General features: G+C 45.7%; 1 protein-coding gene across 1 annotated transcript in view; it reads left to right on the forward strand.

Moving 5' to 3' along the window:
• ACOX2 (acyl-CoA oxidase 2) overlaps nucleotides 1-19,063 on the forward strand; it is a 32,016-nt gene that overhangs the window by 12,620 nt on the left and 333 nt on the right. Inside the window, exons 11-15 of the mRNA XM_044253296.1 lie at nucleotides 74-250; nucleotides 1,750-1,855; nucleotides 6,565-6,782; nucleotides 14,678-14,810; nucleotides 18,220-18,323. Coding sequence (XP_044109231.1) covers nucleotides 74-250; nucleotides 1,750-1,855; nucleotides 6,565-6,782; nucleotides 14,678-14,810; nucleotides 18,220-18,282 — 697 coding nt within the window. The 3' untranslated portion in view covers nucleotides 18,283-18,323. The remainder of the gene's footprint in view (nucleotides 1-73; nucleotides 251-1,749; nucleotides 1,856-6,564; nucleotides 6,783-14,677; nucleotides 14,811-18,219; nucleotides 18,324-19,063) is intronic.

A 19,063-nucleotide genomic window follows, 5' to 3' on the forward strand; every position in this document is an offset into this window, starting at 1 on the left:
GGTTCTCCTGTAGGGAGTATAAGACTGCGTGTTTTCCCCACTGCTTACCTGTTTCCCCCGCCCCCACCCCCAGGTTTCTAGTGAAAAACTACCTGCAAACTCAGGCGATCCCAGGCTCCACACAGAAGTCTCTCCCTCCATCTGTTGCATACCTGACTGCACCCTACCTGGCCAGGTGCCCAGCCCAGAAAGCAGCTGACTTCCTCCACCCAAAACTCTACACCACTGCCTGGGCACACGTGGCAGCCAGGTGAGTAAGAAAGTGGCCGTTCCACCTGGGGGCAGGCTCCTTCCCACACTAGGGCCTTTGGAGCGGGGCTGGGTGAGCATTCGTGGATACTCCTCTGAGAAGAAACCCCCCCTCCCCAACCTCAGTCCTCTCGGTTCCTACCACCATGGGCAGAGAAGGGGAAGCCACATCCATGAGCCACCATCACTTCCCCATCCTGGCCGAGCTGGTAGAAGGACATCACCCCTCTGGCCAGTGCAAGGAAATTCTTTTTTTTTTTTAAGAATTTTTTTGGGGGGGCACCTGAGTGGCTCAGTTGGTTGAGCGACTGCCTTCAACTCAGGTCACGGTCCCGGAGTGTCGGGATCAAGTCCTGCATCAGGCTCCCAGCTCCATGGGGAGTCTGCTTCTCCCTCTGACCTCCTCGCCTCTCATGCTCTCTCTCACTGTCTCTCTCTCTCTCAAATAAATAAATAAAATCTTTTAAAAAAATAGAAATTTAAAAATAAAACACCAAAACAAGCTGGAAGAAATATTATCAGCATATGAAAAGAGGTGTTATACCCTTACCTGTGGTCCAAAGGATGGCTAATAATTATTTCAAGATCACAAGCAACTTTGGACATCCATTTATTTATTCCACAAATACTAAGTGCCTACAGGGCACCAGATACTATTCCAGGCATTTTGGATTTATCAGGAAACCAGTCGCAAAAAGCCCAGGCCTTACAGAACTAATGTTTTAGTTGGGGGAGGTGGTGAGTGCCCAGTAAAGCTTCTCGGGGTAGTTAAAATGCCATTATATTGATTTTTGCTTGGAATTCGATGTGACATCTGTTTATCTACTCCCTGACAAGTAAGAAAAGATAAATATTGCTTAATAAACAGTGTGTTTTGCGTAGAAATTCCAAGGGTCATGAGTGAATGGGTAGGGAATAGAAAATAAAAGAATAAAGGTTATGTACGTGGCAAATGACCGACTTACTGGTTTGGGGGGACAAGAGTTTGTTTAGTTTCTTTTCTTTTCTAGTCTTTTAAGGTCCCTTAGGTAGAACCTGGAACAGGCCAGGTGACTGACAGGTGTCAGTAGCCTTTACAGGAAAACCATTGTCCTTGCTCAGCCACAGAAGTCAGTCAAGGGATTCCGTGGAAACACTGAATGCAGATGTGTGGCATCTGCATTAGAAAGGAGGGTCAGTGCCCGCCCGGGAACCCTGAGGCTTTCCAGCTCCAAGGTCAGGACAGCTCTACCCTTTACTGTGTGACCCCAGACCGGTTAAGTGAGCCAGTCTGGGACTCAGCTTTCCCCATTGTAAATTGGGAATGCCTAGCCTTACAAGGGTTAGAGAGATAATGTATAGTCACCATTTAGCTTTGCAACACAAACCAATAGTCAATCAACGGTAATGACTGCATTTCTACTTCTGAGGGATCCCCAGTTAGCCTGAGACCAGACTCTATCAGTGTCCTTCCCACTCAGTCAGCAAATGGAAGCTTTTTTTTTTTCCTCTGGCCTTCAGGCTCATAAAGGACTCAGCGCATCACCTAGAGACTCTGATACAATCTGGGGCTGACTGGGATGAGGCATGGAACCAGACCACGGTCATACACCTCCAGACTGCTAAGGTGAGCTGCCCCTCAGCTGAAGCACCAGCTGAAAGGGACCTGTTTGATTCCCCAGCAGACCATCACGCTGAGAAAATCTGAGCTCTGCCATTATTCCCCAGCCCTGCTCCGTGGCTGCCCTCGTTTCACTTCCACGGCTTTCGTCCAGGGTATTTTAATTAAAGGACTTAACTCCAAAGCAATCTTGCTGACAGCTCTTAGGGAAAAATGTAATGAGGCAGTGTTATTGGATTTGCTTCAGGTTGTTCAAATATTTCCTCCCAGATAGAAAAGCAGGTCAAGTCTCCCTTTAGCCCCACAGGCAAGCCTTAGATGTCTGATTCAATTTCTACTATGTTTTGTGTTTGTGCATAATTCACATTCAGTCAGCAAATATTTGAGCACCCGCTCAACACCAGGCATGGGTTGGGGGCTGGGGCCTCCGTGGTGCCCTGACACCCAGTGCCATCAAGGCAGCACTGTGATGGGGAGACACAGGCTGCCGCGGGGTCCCAGAGAGGTGCAGCTCTTACCGGGCGTGAGGATCCGAAAGGCTTCCCAGAAGGGACGTAGAGGCCAGGACTTCAAGGAGGAGCTGAAATTAGCCAGGCAAAGGATAGATGCTGTGGTTTGGGAAACAAAGGTTTCCTGGCAAAGGGAACAGCAGATGGAAAAGGAAGAGGCAAGAAAAGGCGCGGTGCTTGAAGAAATGCAAATCCTCCCAAGAAGGAGCTCAAGGAGGAAGACTGAACCCAGGAGAGGAAGGCAGTTAGGGGATGGAGAAAGAGAGGCAAGGCCTGGGACCTTCTGCCTCACTGTGAGGAGTTTGGTTTTGTTCTCATTGCCATGGGAAGCCTTGGCCGACTTTGTATCATGGAAGTAAGGTGATCAGAGTTTCACTGTAGAAGAATCATGCAGGCTGCCTGGGGAGCAATGGACTGGAGGCTGGAAGCGAGTTAGGATCAAGCAGCAGCAATCTGGCCAAGGGCTGAGGATGGTCCCGACCATGACCTTGGCAGAGGGCATGGAGAAGAGTGGATGGATACAGACATATTAAGGGGGTAGGAGATAGTGACAGGCTTCTTAGAGTAGTGGGCTGGGAAAGAGGTTGAGTCCTGAGCTCTAGTTTAGGCAGCTGAGACTGTGGCCCTACCTACAGCTGGAAAACCAAGATGAATGCTCGGATCCTCAAGCATCAGGCCCAGGAACTGGCAGGAGAGCCCGAGGAGTGCTTTGTAGCGCCCTCGGGGCGCGGGCTGGGCATGAGCGCCCCCTGGTGACTCGCCCCCTCTACCACAGCAGCAGGTGCTGGTCTTCCCCGGGGCCACCATCCTCCAGGCTGTGTCCACCACAGGAGCACTCCCTGCTGTGCTAAATGTCCTATCAACACAGGCGAGGGTGAGCCAAGGCTGTGTTCTCACCAGACAAGCACAAAAGGAACCCCAGCTGCCCATGATGCATCCGTTTTCCCAACCTGTGCTCTGCCTTCCAGTGGAGTGGACCCTGCATGCCAGGGTTACCTCATTTAGTACATACCACCCTGGGGGGGGGGGAGCAGCATAATCTCCATTTCAAGGATGAGGAACCAGAACTCAAAAGAATTAAGTCCCAGAAGTAGAAAATAGTTAAGATGCTTTGCTTTCCTTTCCCTCACAGAGGCAAGCTGTGTCCTCAGGGAGCCACTGTGTGTAAGGGAGGGAGGTCATCCCCGAGTTCTAGGGTTACCGAGGGTAGAGAGTTCCACCAGCCTAGAGGAGAAGAGCAAGTCCCTTCTCCTCCGGCCATTGTAAGCTAAAGAAGAGTGGCTTCCTGGGGAGATGGTGCCCAAGCTGACTCTCCGAAGTCAGAAGGGGCAGGGAAATCTGCAATTTCTGAGCTTCATGCTTTGGAAGAACCATCTGCTCTACAGAACTCTTAAGCACCCACCAAGTCCCATCTAGAAACCATAAATATGCAGGTAGAGAGTGAGCAATACAAGGGGAGTGGGGACAGCGGCAGAGTGGTGGCCTAAGTTCTGTTCCCAGCTCTGTGCATGACCGGCCTGTGTGACCTCCAGTGTCCTTCCTTCTCTGGGCTGTAACTGCCCAGTCTGTAAAACAAAGGGGCATGAAAAACACCTTTAGGTTCTGACGACTTCTGGTCCTATTATCTGAGACCCTGCTCAGGAGAGAGGTCCGTCCCTAGGACCACAGGAGCAAATGCTGGCCCTCATTCTAATCCAGCCTCGGTCTCTCATGGCTTTGGCAATGCAAGGGAATGGTGAAGAGTACAGATGCTTAACCAGGAGATGGACTATTTTGGTGTGGATCTTGTTACTACCACTTGCTAGCCAGGTGACCTTGGGCAAGGAACTTAATCCCTCAATGCCTCAGTCTCCTCATCTACAAAATGGAGCCAATCATAGTACCTACCTTTTAAGATTATTATGGAGATTAAATGAGTTAATACATGTAAAACGTAAAATGCATCTAGCATATAAATGCTACACATCCCACCCCATACACCAAATTAGTCAGGAGGCAAGGTTTAAACCAACACACACAAAAAGTAAATAGAGTTCATTGCATTTGGAGCATGGTGCCAAAGTTTGGCTCACCCTGTCACTGGAACAGAAGCCACGGAGGCCAAGACCCTCCAGCAGCTTTTTCTCACTCCACTCCACAGCCCAGGGCCCTGAGAGTTTAAGGATGTGGTCCTCAGATGAGAATAGGGAAGCCGGGTCTTTCTGACTCAGCAGGGGCAGCAACGCACATCTGCTCCCCTTCTGCACCCAACTGTTGCAAACCCAGTGTGGCTGGGAGCACACCAGGTCCAGGCGGCAGAGTGTGTCGTTAGCCCCCGTGTGAGGCCTCCCGTGGGGAAGGCAGATCCTTTCCAAGTGAGAAACCTGATGGGCTCATTTTCCTGTTGAAGACTGTGGCTCTCTGACCCCCACGGAAAGAAATCCCAACTGATGTGATCTGATGTGGGTCTCGGGAGAGAATGGTCAAGAAAGAATTCTTGAGCCATTTTTGGTGCAAAAAAGGTGGTTTTATTAAAGACCAGGGGCAGGACCAGTGAGCAGAAAGAGCTACCCTGGGAGTATGAGGAGCGATTGATTGCATACATTTAAACTGGGAGGGGTAGAGACAAAAAGAGTTTCCAAAAGGATTTTCATACATTCGAGAAGACTTACTGGATCCTGGAGGCCCCGTTATTGTCAAGCTAAGGTGTTTTTTTCCCCTCTAGCAAGGCATTAACATGAAGACAGTTCAGTTGTGCAGTTCAGTTCCTGGAGGAATGTCATACTCTGTCTGTCTCAACTATTTGTCAGCGGGCTGCAAGTTAGAGGAAAATTTCATCTTATCTACATTTCTTTTGCCTTTGTTCCCCACTTCCCCAGCCATGTGGATCGCGGCGCTTCACTGGCGCGGGGCTATGTGGGGGGGGCAGCCTCACCACTGCAGGTGGGCCATTGCCTCACTCTGCCCCAGGGGCCAGCCCCAGCAGACTGGGGCAGCCTCCTGCAAGCACAGTCCAGTGTGCACGCAATAACCCCGGCCCTGTCCCTGTCCCTTGTCAGACTTCTTTGAACCCTCCAGACAGTCTAAGCCTTGCTACTTAAAGGCATTACTGGGAAGCTACCTGGAAATTTGCATTTTCACGAGATGCTCAGCTGATCTGTATGCACATAAACATTTGAGAAGAGTTTTGTTTGCTTGCCTTTTCTCCCTCCCCCCATGGAATTCGTATACCTAACTTGATAACAATAATGTGCATTTGTCTTGGGGAGAAGGGGAATCTTCAAAAATATTCAACAACCGGGGCGCCTGGGTGGCTCAGTGGGCTAAAGCCTCTGCCTTCAGCTCAGGTCATGATCCCAGGGTCGTGGGATCGAGCCCCGCATCGGGCTCTCTGCTCTGCAGGAAGCCTGCTTCACCCTCTCTCTCTGCCTGCCTCTCTACCTACTTGTGATCTCTGTCTGTCAAATAAATAAATAAAATATAAAAACAAAAAACAAAAAACAAAAACAAAAATATTCAACAACCAGCAGGGGGGCACAGACTAATCAGAAAGCACTACAGGCCTCACAGAAGCAGGGGTCTGAAAGCTTCCTGCTGGGTCAGGCATTCATCCTTTATTTGCAGAGCTGTGGGGAGGAGGGGGTCCCAGAGAAGGATCCTGGCTTGACAGAAAGGGGGGTCTCACTAGGTTGAGGGCTGTGGTCACTTACCAAGTGGAACTACTGACAAAGCCAGACTGTTGGGTATGGGTCAACTAACAGCCCCGCTTACTTTGCAGAGTTTACTTTCTAGCTGGGATACATTTTATGTCCATCATGTACCTCTACTTTCTCACCCCAAGACACACAAAAGCACACACACACACACACACACAAACACCCCGCTGCCTTGAACATGGCAAACAACAAACAGCTGTTCAGAAATGTGGTGCTGTCCTCCACTGTCTCCAGGCCAGCCTCCAAGACCCCTGTACTCTTTCTACTTTCAAACCTCCTTGAAATTTCCCCAAACAAAATGGGGAAGTTACCGAGTCGCAGAGCCCACAAGCCCCCAACCGGACCACATGTGCGAACACATATTCACACGCACACACACACCCCATGGAGACCCGCGGTTAGCTCGGGGAAACACGTGGCCACAGCGACCTCACCCCAGCAGTCTTGCCCAGCTTCCAAAATGACTTCTGGAGTCAGAAATCGGAAGCTGATGGATCTTCATGTCTTTTAGGCACACTGCTACTATATCAGTGTGAAGAGCTTTACAGAAACTCTGGAGAAACTGGAAAACAAGCCGGCGGTTCAGCAGGTACTCAAACGCCTCTGTGACCTCTATGCTCTGCACGGCATCCTGACTAACGCTGCTGACTTTCTCCACGATGGCTTCCTGTCTGGGGCCCAAGTAGATGCGGTGAGAACCGGCTACCTAGAGCTGCTCGGCCTCGTCCGGTGAGTGGCTGGCCCCCAGACCCTCAGACCGTGCGAATCTTCAGAGAAGAGCCCCACACTCTTAGTTCCCTTCCCACTCCGAAACCTGGTGCTCCAGGACTTTGCTAAACAGGGTCCGGTAGAAGCAGCAACCACCCTGGAGAGGCTGACCCGGTAGCACAGTTACCTCAAGGTAAAGCGTGATAGATGAATGAAAGGAAAAAAAAATGAAAAAACAATTAGAGGGGCGCCTGGGTGGCTCAGTTGGTTGGACGACTGCCTCCGGCTCAGGGCGTGATCCTGGAGTCCCGGGATCGAGTCCCACATCAGGCTCCCAGCTCCATGGGGAGTCTGCTTCGCTCTCTGACCTTCTCCTCGCTCATTCTCTCTCTCACTGTCTCTCTCTCTCAAATAAATAAATAAAATCTTTAAAAAAAAAAAAAAAGAAAAAACAATTAGAAATAAAAATGCTTAAAAACAAATAATCGCCACCAAATACTCTTCAACACTGTAAAGGAAATAAGGAGAGTATCTAAATGAAGCATCCCACCGTATTCATAGTATGCATTATTACATGCATGGTATGCATGTAATAATAAGTCTTCATCATAGCTCATATTTAAGGAACACGTATATGTGCCAGGCATTATGCCAAAAGCTTTCACATGCATCATCTCACTTAATCCTTACAGCCTTCTGAAATGAACACTATTAATCTCCCCATTTTACTGGGGAGGAAATTCAGGCTGAGGGGAGGAAGTACCTTGCCCCAGGTCTCAGAATCAGCCAGGGGAGATCAAGGGGCACTCTGGGGCCTGACCTGAGAATATGCTCTTCAACTGTGTTAAAGTTAAGGTGGGGTGATTATTTGTTTCAAATAGATCCTTGTCTTTTTGAATGGGCTCAGGCAAACCCATACTAAGTGGGCTAAACTTACTTTAATCCTCGCTCAGCTTCATGATGATTTTTTTTTTTTTAAACCTGGTCATTTATACAAAGATTCATAAAGCCATAATACAAACAGTTCTTAAATGCACACAGTTCAGAGTCATGACATACTAATGCGGCCCTTCCATTCTGTTACACTGTATATAATCTAGATGATCACTTTAAAAACATTGAAACCAAAGCCCCAACCTGAACAGGGCACTGGAAGAAACAAACAAAACAGGGTAGGCACTGTTGTCTCTAGGATAAAAATGGGCTACTTAAGAGTGCAAACTTTTCTGAGAAAATAGGATGACTGTTTCATGTGGGGTGGTATCGTGTGTGTGTGGGGGGGGGAGAGAGAGAGAGAGAGAGAGACTTTTCCCCTAGAATCTCCAATAGTTCATACTATCTATAAGACTAAGATGATAAAAAAGGCCAATAAGCTACTTGTGACAAAGTTTTTTTTTTTTTAAATCCAGATCAAATTATTTTTATTTCTAACAACATGCAACATGCTACAGACCATTTATGAGTCCATATAAGCACCTAACAAATATTCAGTGGTCAGCAAATGTTCAATTAAATCATCAAAAACTGTCAAAAATACATTTTTTACAAGTATGGCCCAGATATTAAACTTTTCCAAATAGAGAGAATCCAGTGGTGAGAACCATTAATAGCAGAACTGAGTATTACACAGGTCAAGCTCAAGTGTACCTAATTCTGAAATGCTTGGCATTTTATTATTTTTTAAAGATTTACTTATTTAGGGGTGCCTGGGTGGCCCAGTGGGTTAAAGCCTCTGCCTTTGGCTCAGGTCATGATCGCAGGGTCCTGGGATCGAGTCCCACATCGGACTCTCTGCTCAGCAGGGAGCCTGCTTCCCCCTCTCTCTCTCTGCCTGCCTCTCTGTCTACTTGTGATCTCTGTCAAATAAATAAATAAAATCTTAAAAAAAAAAAGATTTACTTATTTATCTGAGAGAGAGAGAGAGTCTGAGCAGGGCGTGGGCACTGAGGGAGAAGGAAAGAGAAAATCTTCAAGCAGACTCCTGCTGAGCACAGAGCCCAAGGCACAGGGCTCTGAGATCATGATCTGAGCCACAATTAAGAGTCAGCGGCTTGGGGCGCCTGGGTGGCTCAGTGGGTTAAGCCGCTGCCTTTCGCTCAGGTCATGATCTCAGGGTCCTGGGATCGAGTCCCGCATCGGGCTCTCTGCTCAGCAGGGAGCCTGCTTCCTCCTCTCTCTCTCTCTCTCTCTGCCTACTTGTGATCTCTCTCTGTCAAATAAATAAAATAAAATATTAAAAAAAAAAAAAAAAAAAGAGAGTCAGCGGCTTAACCTTCTAAGTCACCGGGCACCCATGAAATGCTCCGCATTTTAAAGCGTATGAAGTCAATAAGATTCTAGCCTGATTGACATAGATGAAACACAAAAGATCACCCTAACACCTCAGAAGCATGATTTTTTAAAATCTGCTACAGCATTTCTAGGTGCTTGCCTTGGTGCCGGAGATTTACAACTTAAAACCAACAGCACTGACACAAACAGGCAACTTATGCATGCATCTAACCCACAAACTGATTTCCTCACATTATGGTTTTTTGTTTTTTTAAAGATTTTATTGAATATTTGACAGATTGAGAGAGATCATAAGTAGGCAGAGAGGCAGGCGGTGGAGTGGGGGGAAGCAGGCTCCCCACTGAACAGAGAGCCCAATGTGGGGCTCGACCCCTGGACCCTGAGACCATGACCCAAGCTGAAGGCAGACGCTTAACCCACTAAGCCACCCAGGTGCCCCCATGTTATGTTATGGTTCTTAAGTAAACTTCCTATCACTGCAAGGGAGTTAGGTATGTAACAGACATCGTGCATGTAACAGTTCTGTGTCACAGTTCCCTCCCCTGATTACTTAGTATCACCCTCTAATTTCTGAGATGACAAATGAAGGATGGCACACTATTTCATGTGACACTAAGAACCAGCTCTCTGTGTAACGGTAATTAACTGACCCACAGTTTACAGTTGTTTAAGGGGTCATAAAATCTCGGGTGGAGGACAGACAGATGAAGACAACAGACTGACCATATGCATTTACTTTTGTTCCCTCCTGGAACCCATGAAAACACCAGCAAATGGATTAAAAACTTTTTAAAGGTATAAATTGACAAAAAGAACAACCAAGGGATGGGCACCTGGGTGGCTCAGTTGGTTCAGCAACTGCTTTCGGCTCAGGTCATGATCCTGGAGTCCCAGTACTGGGTCCCACATCGGGCTCCATGCTCAGCAGAGAGTCTGTTTCTCCCTTTGACCACCCCCCCTTCTCATTTCTCATGCTCTCTTTCAGTCTCTCTCTCAAATAAATAACTAAACAAAAATTTTAAAAAGAGGAAAAAAAAAAAAAAGAGGAGGAAATGTGAAAGTAAGAAAGTAGATGGACAGTGACTTAGCAGAGCTGAGAAAAACTGAATCACAAACCAGAGTGGGAAACAAGTTATACCAAAGAACCCCAAGAACTAACAGCACTGTGTACGTCTGGCAATCAGGGTGAAAGTAAAACCCACAGGAGGGGCTGAAAGTCTATTTCAGAAGGAGCTGAACTCCTAGCTCCCCTCCTTCTCTGCAAGCAGTTTTGAGATTCTCTGACTCCACCCTGGCAGAAGGGCACACAGATGGTCTGTGGGCCAGGGAACATCGAGCATAGTTGAGAATGAGGCTACCCACAGAAAACAGGGACCTGGATAAATGTTTATAGGCTAAGTGCTAACCTAAGCCCTGCCCTCAGCTCTCTTTCCCCTGGGTCCCAGAAAACTGGCAGCCAGGCCAGTAGCTACAAGAAGATGATAGCATATTCCTTCTCTGGAGAATCTGAACAGCCCAAAGGAGACAAAACTGAAGATACTGACACATGGGTCCCCCCAGTTCACTCCATACTGAATCCCACACATTGACAAGCACACCCAGACTTGTAATCAGCTAGCTAGTGCCCCACTCTTAGCTACGATTAGACACTGAGGATCCCCAGACACCTGGGGGGGAACCCCTGACATAAAAGAGACCCCCAATAAGCAAGAATGAAACAAACTGGACTGCACAAGAGAATCTTCAGGGAAAAGGAATCTTTTTAAAAAGATGAGTAATATCCTTAAAGAGTTAGGAGGAGATACAGCAAGCACAAAATAAGAATGTTATTTCTTAAAAAGTAATATTCAGGGAAAAAAAAAAAAAAAGACCTCTGTGAAACCAGAAAATGATAGTGGAAATGAAAAACTCAGTGGAAGGACCGGAACTGAAAGTTACATAAATCTCACAGAAAAGAAAGCAAAAAGACAAAAAGATAAAAATTAGAAAAGATAAAAATAGTAAGAAGACTGATCTTAACTGTCCATCATCTGAAAAAGCAGTCTAGAAAGGGCAGACAGAGAAAATAGAAGGGAACAAACCATTAACAGAATAATTCAAGAAAATACTCCTCAAATGAAGAGCACAAGTTTCAGACTGAAAAGGCCATAGATGTTTACAGACTAGAGGGACAAACACACACGGAAAAAATAAGTCAAGCATATAGTGTGCAAAATGGTAAGTAAATGCTATGAAGAAAAGGAAAGCAGGGAAGGGGATCAGGAATGCTGGGAGTGCAAAGCAGGGGAAGTGGGGGACTGTAGTTTTATTTTTTAAGGATTTTACTTTTAATCTGTATGCCGAAGGCAGGGCCTGAACTCACAACCCCAAGATTAAGAGTCACCGTCGGGGCGCCTGGGTGGCTCAGTGGGTTAAGCCGCTGCCTTCGGCTCAGGTCATGATCTCAGGGTCCTGGGATCGAGTCCCGCATCCGGCTCTCTGCTCAGCAGGGAGCCTGCTTCCCTCCCTCTCTCTCTCTCTCTGCCTGCCTCTCCATCTACTTGTGATTTCTCTCTGTCAAATAAATAAATAAAATCTTTAAAAAAAAAGCCAGCCAGGTGCCCCAGGGACTGTAGTTTTAAATAAGTCAGAGAAGGCCTCTCAGGGAGGGTGATGTTTGAGGAAAGATCTCAAGGGGTGGGGGCAGGAGAGAAGCCATGGGGTTGGCTGGGAAAGGAGCACCCCAGGCAGAGAAGTACAAACGCTGGAGGCAAGAGCAGGCTTGGCGCGTCCATCCAAAGAACAGACAACAGTGACTGAGGTGGGGGAAGGACAGCAGAGGTCAGAGAGTTTAGGGTGTACCGGGCCAGGGGTGAAAGGGGGTGGAGATCGTCCCAAAGACTTAAGATGTTGGCTCTTACTTTGTGTGAGAGTGGGAGGGTTTTCAGTATTTCAGTCATCTGATGAATTTTTCTAAAGGATCATTCCAGCTGCCATATTAAGAAGTGACTGGACAAGGAGGGTGAATAAAAAGCGGGGAGCCCAGCTAGGAGGTTACCTCAGTAACCCACGGGAAAGATAATGCAGGGTTAGACTAGGTGTTGGCACTGGAGGTAGTGGGAAATGGCTGAAGTTTGGGTGTATTTTGAAGGTAGAACAGGATTTGCTGACAGATCAGATGTGGGGTGTAAGCCACGGAGAGCAGGACAGGTGTTTGGCCAGGACAGAGTTGCCATTCACTACAAATGCACCAGGTTTGGGCAGGATGTGCAGAAGGTGTAGAAGATCAGGAGTTTGGCTTTGAACATGTTCACTTTGAAGAGCCTGTTAGAAATCAAGTAAGATGTTAATAAGCAGGTAAATGAGACGGGAGAGATAAATTTGGAAGTCATTAGCATATCGCTGGTATTTAAAGCCCTCAGAAGGATATCACAGGGAGTGACTGTAAAAGACAAGATGCCCCAGTACTGAGTCTTGGGACCCTCCAAAGAGGAGGAGAGGTGGTGGCCCTGACAAGGGCTATTTCAGTGGAGTGGTGGAAGTGAAAACCTGGACAGATCTAGTCTAGGAGAACAGGTGGAGGAGAAAAAATAGCAAAGCATAAACAAGCACAACACTTTTAAGGAGTTTTATCATAAAGGGGAGCCAAGATCTGGAGTAGATGATGGAGAGGAAAAAATAGACTCAAAACTTTGTTTTCAAGATGCGAAATAGGAAAGCACGTGTGTATCTGAAAATGACCCAGTGGAGAAAGATTTTGACATTGTAGAGGAAAGGCAAGAGAATTTCTAGAATGTTTTCTAGAAGGCAAGAGGGGAAGGCATCTAATGGACGAGGAAGGACTGAAGTGAGCTGGGCACTTGGAAAGCGTACCTGGACTAAAAGAGAAAGCACGCAGAAATATATGGGCGAGAACTTGTGGCTGGGCTCTTACTGAGTCTATTTTATCAGTGAAATGGAACCAAAAGTCATCTAAGTAAGAGAGATGGGGAGGCGGGTAGTGTGGATTTAAGATTCAGAGAGAAGGTGTGAAATAATCATCTAAGAGAATGGGAGTGTAAAGGAATTAGAGCAATGTCATATGATCACTAGGCAGCAGGAAGGGAGTTACATACACCACTTGGCACTGGTTTCCCAGTCACCTATAGCTACAAAGGCACAGAGTCAGTGAAAAACTGCTGAATCTGTTTTTGAGGGAGTAAATGTAACAGACCAGGCATTTCAGCTGAATAAGGAAGGAAGGGAGGCCACCAGGAGGATGAGGGACATGAAGTAAGTGGTGGGTGTGGATAGGGTCAAAGAAGTGTGAACAGCCTGAAATGGAAATGCTCTCACAGTGATGGTGAGGGGTCACCCAGAGAAGATGACAACAGGTAGGTACAGTATCCCAGTCGGCTCAACTGCTTTGGGTGTAAACAATGGCAGTGTTATGCTTTAGATCCTTTCCTTAAAAAAGGAAAAGAAGCATGTGAACATTTGTTTAAAATACTTCATTCGATAGGCTAAAATAAAACATATTTCGTTGGGGACGCCTGGGTGGCTCAGTTGGTTAAGTGGCTGCCTTCGGCTCAGGTCATGATCCCAGCGTCCTGGGATCGAGTCCCACATCGGGCTCCTTGCTTGGCAGGGAGCCTGCTTCTCCCTCTGCCTCTGCCTGCCATTCTGTCTGCCTGTGCTCACTCTCCCTCTCTCTCTCTGACAAATAAATAAATAAAATCTTAAAAAAAACAAAAAAAACATTTTTCGTTGACTGAAAAAGAAAGTGTCAGAGTCAGAACTCTAGAGGGAGTAAGCTAAAAGGGCCGGAGCCAGCAACAGGAAGACACCCCACATCGCCATCCCAGAAAAGGTGCCCATGTGGAGGACCGAGACCTGGGGGGCTCCTGCTGGCCAGTGACAGCGCAACAGGATCAGCGGAGAAGATCCCAGAACGTTGAGGCCACATTTTAGAGGAACATTCGTGTAAGCAATGAAATCACTAAGGATGATGACAGAGGAAATGGGGGAGAGAAGCAGCAGACCAGGAGGTACATCACGAATGGAGAGACCTGGTAGGGACACAGCTCAGCTGTGAGCAGGATACATGAAGTCACCATCATACACACACATACAGCCATCACAGTGGAAGCCCCTAATGCAAGTCTGACTCATTCATAACTATACTAGGAGCAGGAAGGACAAGGAGAAGCAATGCCAGGGCTGGGGCTGGGGGTGGCGGGGGTGGGGGAAAGAGGGGATGACATATAGGGGTGAGGGTAGGGGACCAAAAACATATCCTTATCTTTTTGTAATGGAGAGTTGACAGATAACATCTAAAACGGAACAATCCAGAAGTGGCAATCCAAACAAGATAGAGACATTCAAAATATATCAGCTTAAAGACTGAACCGGATTCCAGGGGTGGGGGAAGTAGAAGGGAGACAAGGAGGTGCTGATTTTAAGTAGCAGGCCTTGAAGACTGCTGGGCTCTATAGTTGTGTAGAGAACAGATCAAAAATCAAAAGTTCTAAAAAAATTTAAAGCTGAGTTGTTAAAAAGTGAATAATGATCTAGTCTCTAATTAGGTGTTGTTATTCACCATCCCTGATTAATTAGATTCATAAGAGCAATCTAAAATACTCACAAACTCTTGTTTTCTCTCACAGGAAGGATGCCATCTTGTTAACTGATGCCTTTGACTTCACGGATCCCAGTTTAAATTCAGCACTTGGCTGTTACGATGGAAATGTCTATGAACGTCTGTTCCACTGGGCTCAGAAGTCACCGACCAATACTCAGGTAGTTGAGTAGAACACGTTATAAATTATGTAAGAGAGCAGAGAACAAGCAGTGAATACACCTCCATGTTTTCTCATTTTAATTGATCCCCATTAGGTTGGAAATTGCTTGGCATAGCGTGTCTGTTGAAAATATTTTGAGAATACATAAAAGAAACCAGGAGTGGGGATATGGCCCGGCAGGAACAGAGTTTGGACTGTAATCAGCAAAAGGCATTGCTCAGAATTTGGTAAAGGGAACTAGGAGGAAGGTCCAGACTCTAAATCATGGCTTGACATACCCAAGGGCATATACACATAGTGGCAGACGGGCTTTTAAATAACAAAAATAAGATAAATCATTGCAGTGATTTAACCATCTTATTTTCGGCCTTTTAACTCTCAGTTTTGTGTTGATAAAAATGAGTACTCAGAGGGGACAGGAAGCTTGGGATGTGGGGGAACACTCTCAGATCCGACCATCTGCTGGAGACACCTCCTTTCTCCGCATTGAGGAACACGGCCCCAGGAACAAAGAAGGCTGCCGCAGCGCCATCGGCAGCCCAGCAGAGCCGTATGAATGACCATTAGGAGGGTTATGGCAAAAAGACCCCCAGCTGTCCTAAGAGAGAATACCAGAACTCGGTGTCATTGACAGGAGAGGGGAGGACTCCTAAAATCCTAATGATCGAGGGCCTGCATCAAAGACCCTCTGCTGTAAGCCTCACTGGAAAAGGTTATGAATGTCAAGGACTCCAATTACTGGAGTAAAGAAATAAACCCTATTTTTAGAATGTGGTAACCCATATTTAATAGCAGATTTGATATAGATGATCAAAACAAAGATAATCTATAGATATGCAACAGATAATTTTAAGCTCTATAGTGCACATATGTTACTCAGATAGGGAAGCCTACTCTTTTACCCCTTAGGTCAAATTTCAGAAAAGGTGTCTCAACGCCTCATAAAATCGGCAACTCTCAGACTTTCATTCACACTTAGCGTGGTGTTAGACTTGCTCTTCACATTTTGCATCCTGTCATACCTCATAGCTTAATCTACCACGATTATCTAAAATTAGAACACAACTGGTCACCTCCAAGATGCTTGTCAGAAGCCAATCCATTTTGGCCACTCCCCGTCTCCAGGGAGGCAGCCTTTTAACCTGACAAGAAAATAGAAAGAACTCACCTAGAGAAAGGTTGATCCATTTACCGCTTCATACAGTCAAGCTACTTCTGGCCTTTTACTTTTTCTAATAATTAGCTCTCCCTGCTTTCTACGGTTTAAATCCTGGCGTGAAACAGCAGTCCTCCTACTCCAGGTGAGCTCCTGTGGCCTAAGGATAACTGTATCATGCCCTTTGATGTGCCGGCGAGAAACCGAGCCTGCCGTACACCTGCCAGCAAATGCTGCTCTATTTAGCTCAGACCTGCTTAACTAGCAATACGAGGAGGAAACATGCCAGTTCTGATTCCTCATCTTCGCTAAAGAACATAGGGAGTCCCTTGGTTTGTTGTTGTTGTTTTTTACACTTTGTGTCTCCTCTTTACTTTAAAAGCACTGAATCTGGATACTATATGAGGGCAGGCTTATGGAAATGAGGGGCATGACTGGTCCATGGCATCAACAGATCTGGTAAAATGTTGATGTATTTCTTCCCATTCACTTCTGTTTTTCCTTTTCTCCTGCTACTTGACTGTGAACAAGGAGGGAGTCTTCCTCTTCCTAAGTCCAGGATCTGTCTCAGAGTAGAATCTTTCCATTTATGGAATAAATGAACACAGTTTTATGATCCTCACAGCGGGCCGGAGAACCTGCTGTAGACACCGTAGGCGCTGTAGACTTCCTGCCCATTGTGGCTTACATCACTTGGCTAAAAGGGGGCCAGGTATAGCAGTGTGGCTCTTCCATGCACAGTAACTTGGGCATGTGAGGTTATCAGTGACCTTGGGGAATTGTCGGTGAGTTAAAATGGCAGTTGGTTGACCACTGACATAGAGCCACAAAATCTTCTGTCACTGGCTCCTTGAGAGTCTACCGAAAAAGCACTTTTAAGGTATGTATTTCTAATCTGCTATAGATAATTCTGAAGCTGCAATAAGAGACATTTTCCCCCTTCATTTGCACTAATAGAAAAAGGCATGTGACAGGTATTTCAAATAAATTAAAACAACAGCTACGTTAAAACACGCCTTGGAGACACAACATTACAAACGGGAATATACTTCATCAACATTTTCTACCAAAAGAAAAGTGCTATGCTAAGTTCAATGTCTTAGAACCCTAAACAGTCTCTGCTCTGTCTGGGCAGGTTGAGTGTTGAGCTCTATCCCTAGATAGGACGATCCGCTTTCTCATAGTTTCCTCTAGCCACGGTGTGTTTTCTGGCTTTTTTCCTGAGCTGGGTACTATTTCAAGCCAGATTCTCCAAAGGAATCGCAAAAGGCTGTTCCTGCTCCTGATGTGAATCCATATTTAAGCGATTACCTATAGATGCAAACTGCGCAAGAATCACTGGGGATTTCAAAACAAGACTCCTATATCCCCTAAGTATTCTACTGTAAAAATTTGTCCAAGTAGCTGCTAGAAGCATTAAACATACCTACTGATTCATTCAGTCAGTCGGTCGTTCAGTAAATATTTATTGAGCATATGCTATATGCCAGAAACTATTCTATGTACTAAAGCTACAGTGGAGAACAAAAGAATCATAGATCCTGTCTTCAATGAGGAGCTTCAAGTTTTAGCCAAGTCAGGCAAAAAATGTGGCTCAGTGGGTTGGGCCGCTGCCTTGGCTCAGGTCATGATCTCAGAGTCCCGGGATCGAGTCCCGCATCGGGCTCTCTGCTCAGCAGGGAGCCTGCTTCCCCCCTCTCTCTCTGTCTGCCTCTCTGCCTACTTGTGATTTCTCTCTGTCAAATAAATAAATAAAATCTTTAAAAATAAATAAATAAATAAATAAATAAATAAACAAGTTAACATAAAAGATGAAAAGATGAGGCTAGAACTATAAAGGAAAGAATCAAGACACACAGTAATGAACAATGGGGAATAACCTACTCTGATATAGAATCTTGATTACCTTAGGCCACCTTCTGATTCCTTGCTTTGTGGTTAATGTTCAATTTCAAAGAACCTCAAAAAGTCAAGCATTTTATTTGTATTAAATTCCAAAAGCAAATGATAAGCTGTTTCTAGTTGGCCACCTGCATCCACAATTTAAAATCTGCATGAGAAAAGGAAGGATGCCCTTTGGAAAAAATGTTTCTCCATATGTTCACACAAAATGCCTTTAAAAAATAATTTTTAAAATTAAGAATCTTATGTAATGTTACTTTTTTGAAACTAAAAACTTAATTTGAAGGTAGAAGTCATTAATTCCCAGCAGAAATTAATGTCCTAACAATGCACTTTTTTCTACAAATAGGGGAACCCTGCCTATGAGAAATACTTAAGACCGCTATTACAAAGCTGGAAATCCAAGCTGTGAAGTCATCAACGGCATTCAAGAGGCACCACTGTGTGATAATGGTACTATGGCATATACAGCATTAAATTTTAAAGTATGCTTCACATACACATTATATATTTCAAAGTGCATATATATATTGTTTTTAAAGTAAGCTCTAGGGACACCTGGCTGGCTCAGTCAGTTAAGCATCTGCCTTTGACTAAGGTCATGATTTTGGGAGTCTTGGGGTCCTGGGATGGAGTCCTGCACTGGGCTCCCAGCTCAGTGGGGAGTCTGCCTCTCCCTCTCTCTTCCACTCCTGCTGTCTCTCTCTCTAATGAATAAGTAAAATCTTTAAGGAAAAAAAAACAAAACAATAAAGTAAACTGATACCCAAGGTGGGCTGGAATTTACAATCCCAAGATCAAGAATTATATACTCTACCAACTCAGCCAGCCAGGCATCCCCTGAAGTATTTATTTTTTTAAAGAGTGGATCATTATCTGCGTGGACTGATAAAACATCTGTGATTTACTTCAAGATAATTCATGAAAAGAAAAGAGGAGAGCCAATAGCTGAAGACAGTCAGTGGGTCCAGGGGTGTTTGCACTATTCGACTTCTGAGTATGTCTGAAATTTCCCATCATAAAAAACAGTAGTGCTATCCATTTGTTGCATCTATTTAGTAAAACTGAAGAATTTTACTTTAGATCTAAAGTCAACAGATTCATCAGTTACCACTTGTGTTTAATTTAGCACACATTTATCCAAGGGTTTAAAAGAACATACACAATTCTCCAAATGTGCTTGTATTTGGAGT

This window comes from Neovison vison, chromosome 6, assembly GCF_020171115.1.
Source record: "Neovison vison isolate M4711 chromosome 6, ASM_NN_V1, whole genome shotgun sequence".
Taxonomy (NCBI): Eukaryota; Metazoa; Chordata; class Mammalia; order Carnivora; family Mustelidae; genus Neogale; species Neogale vison.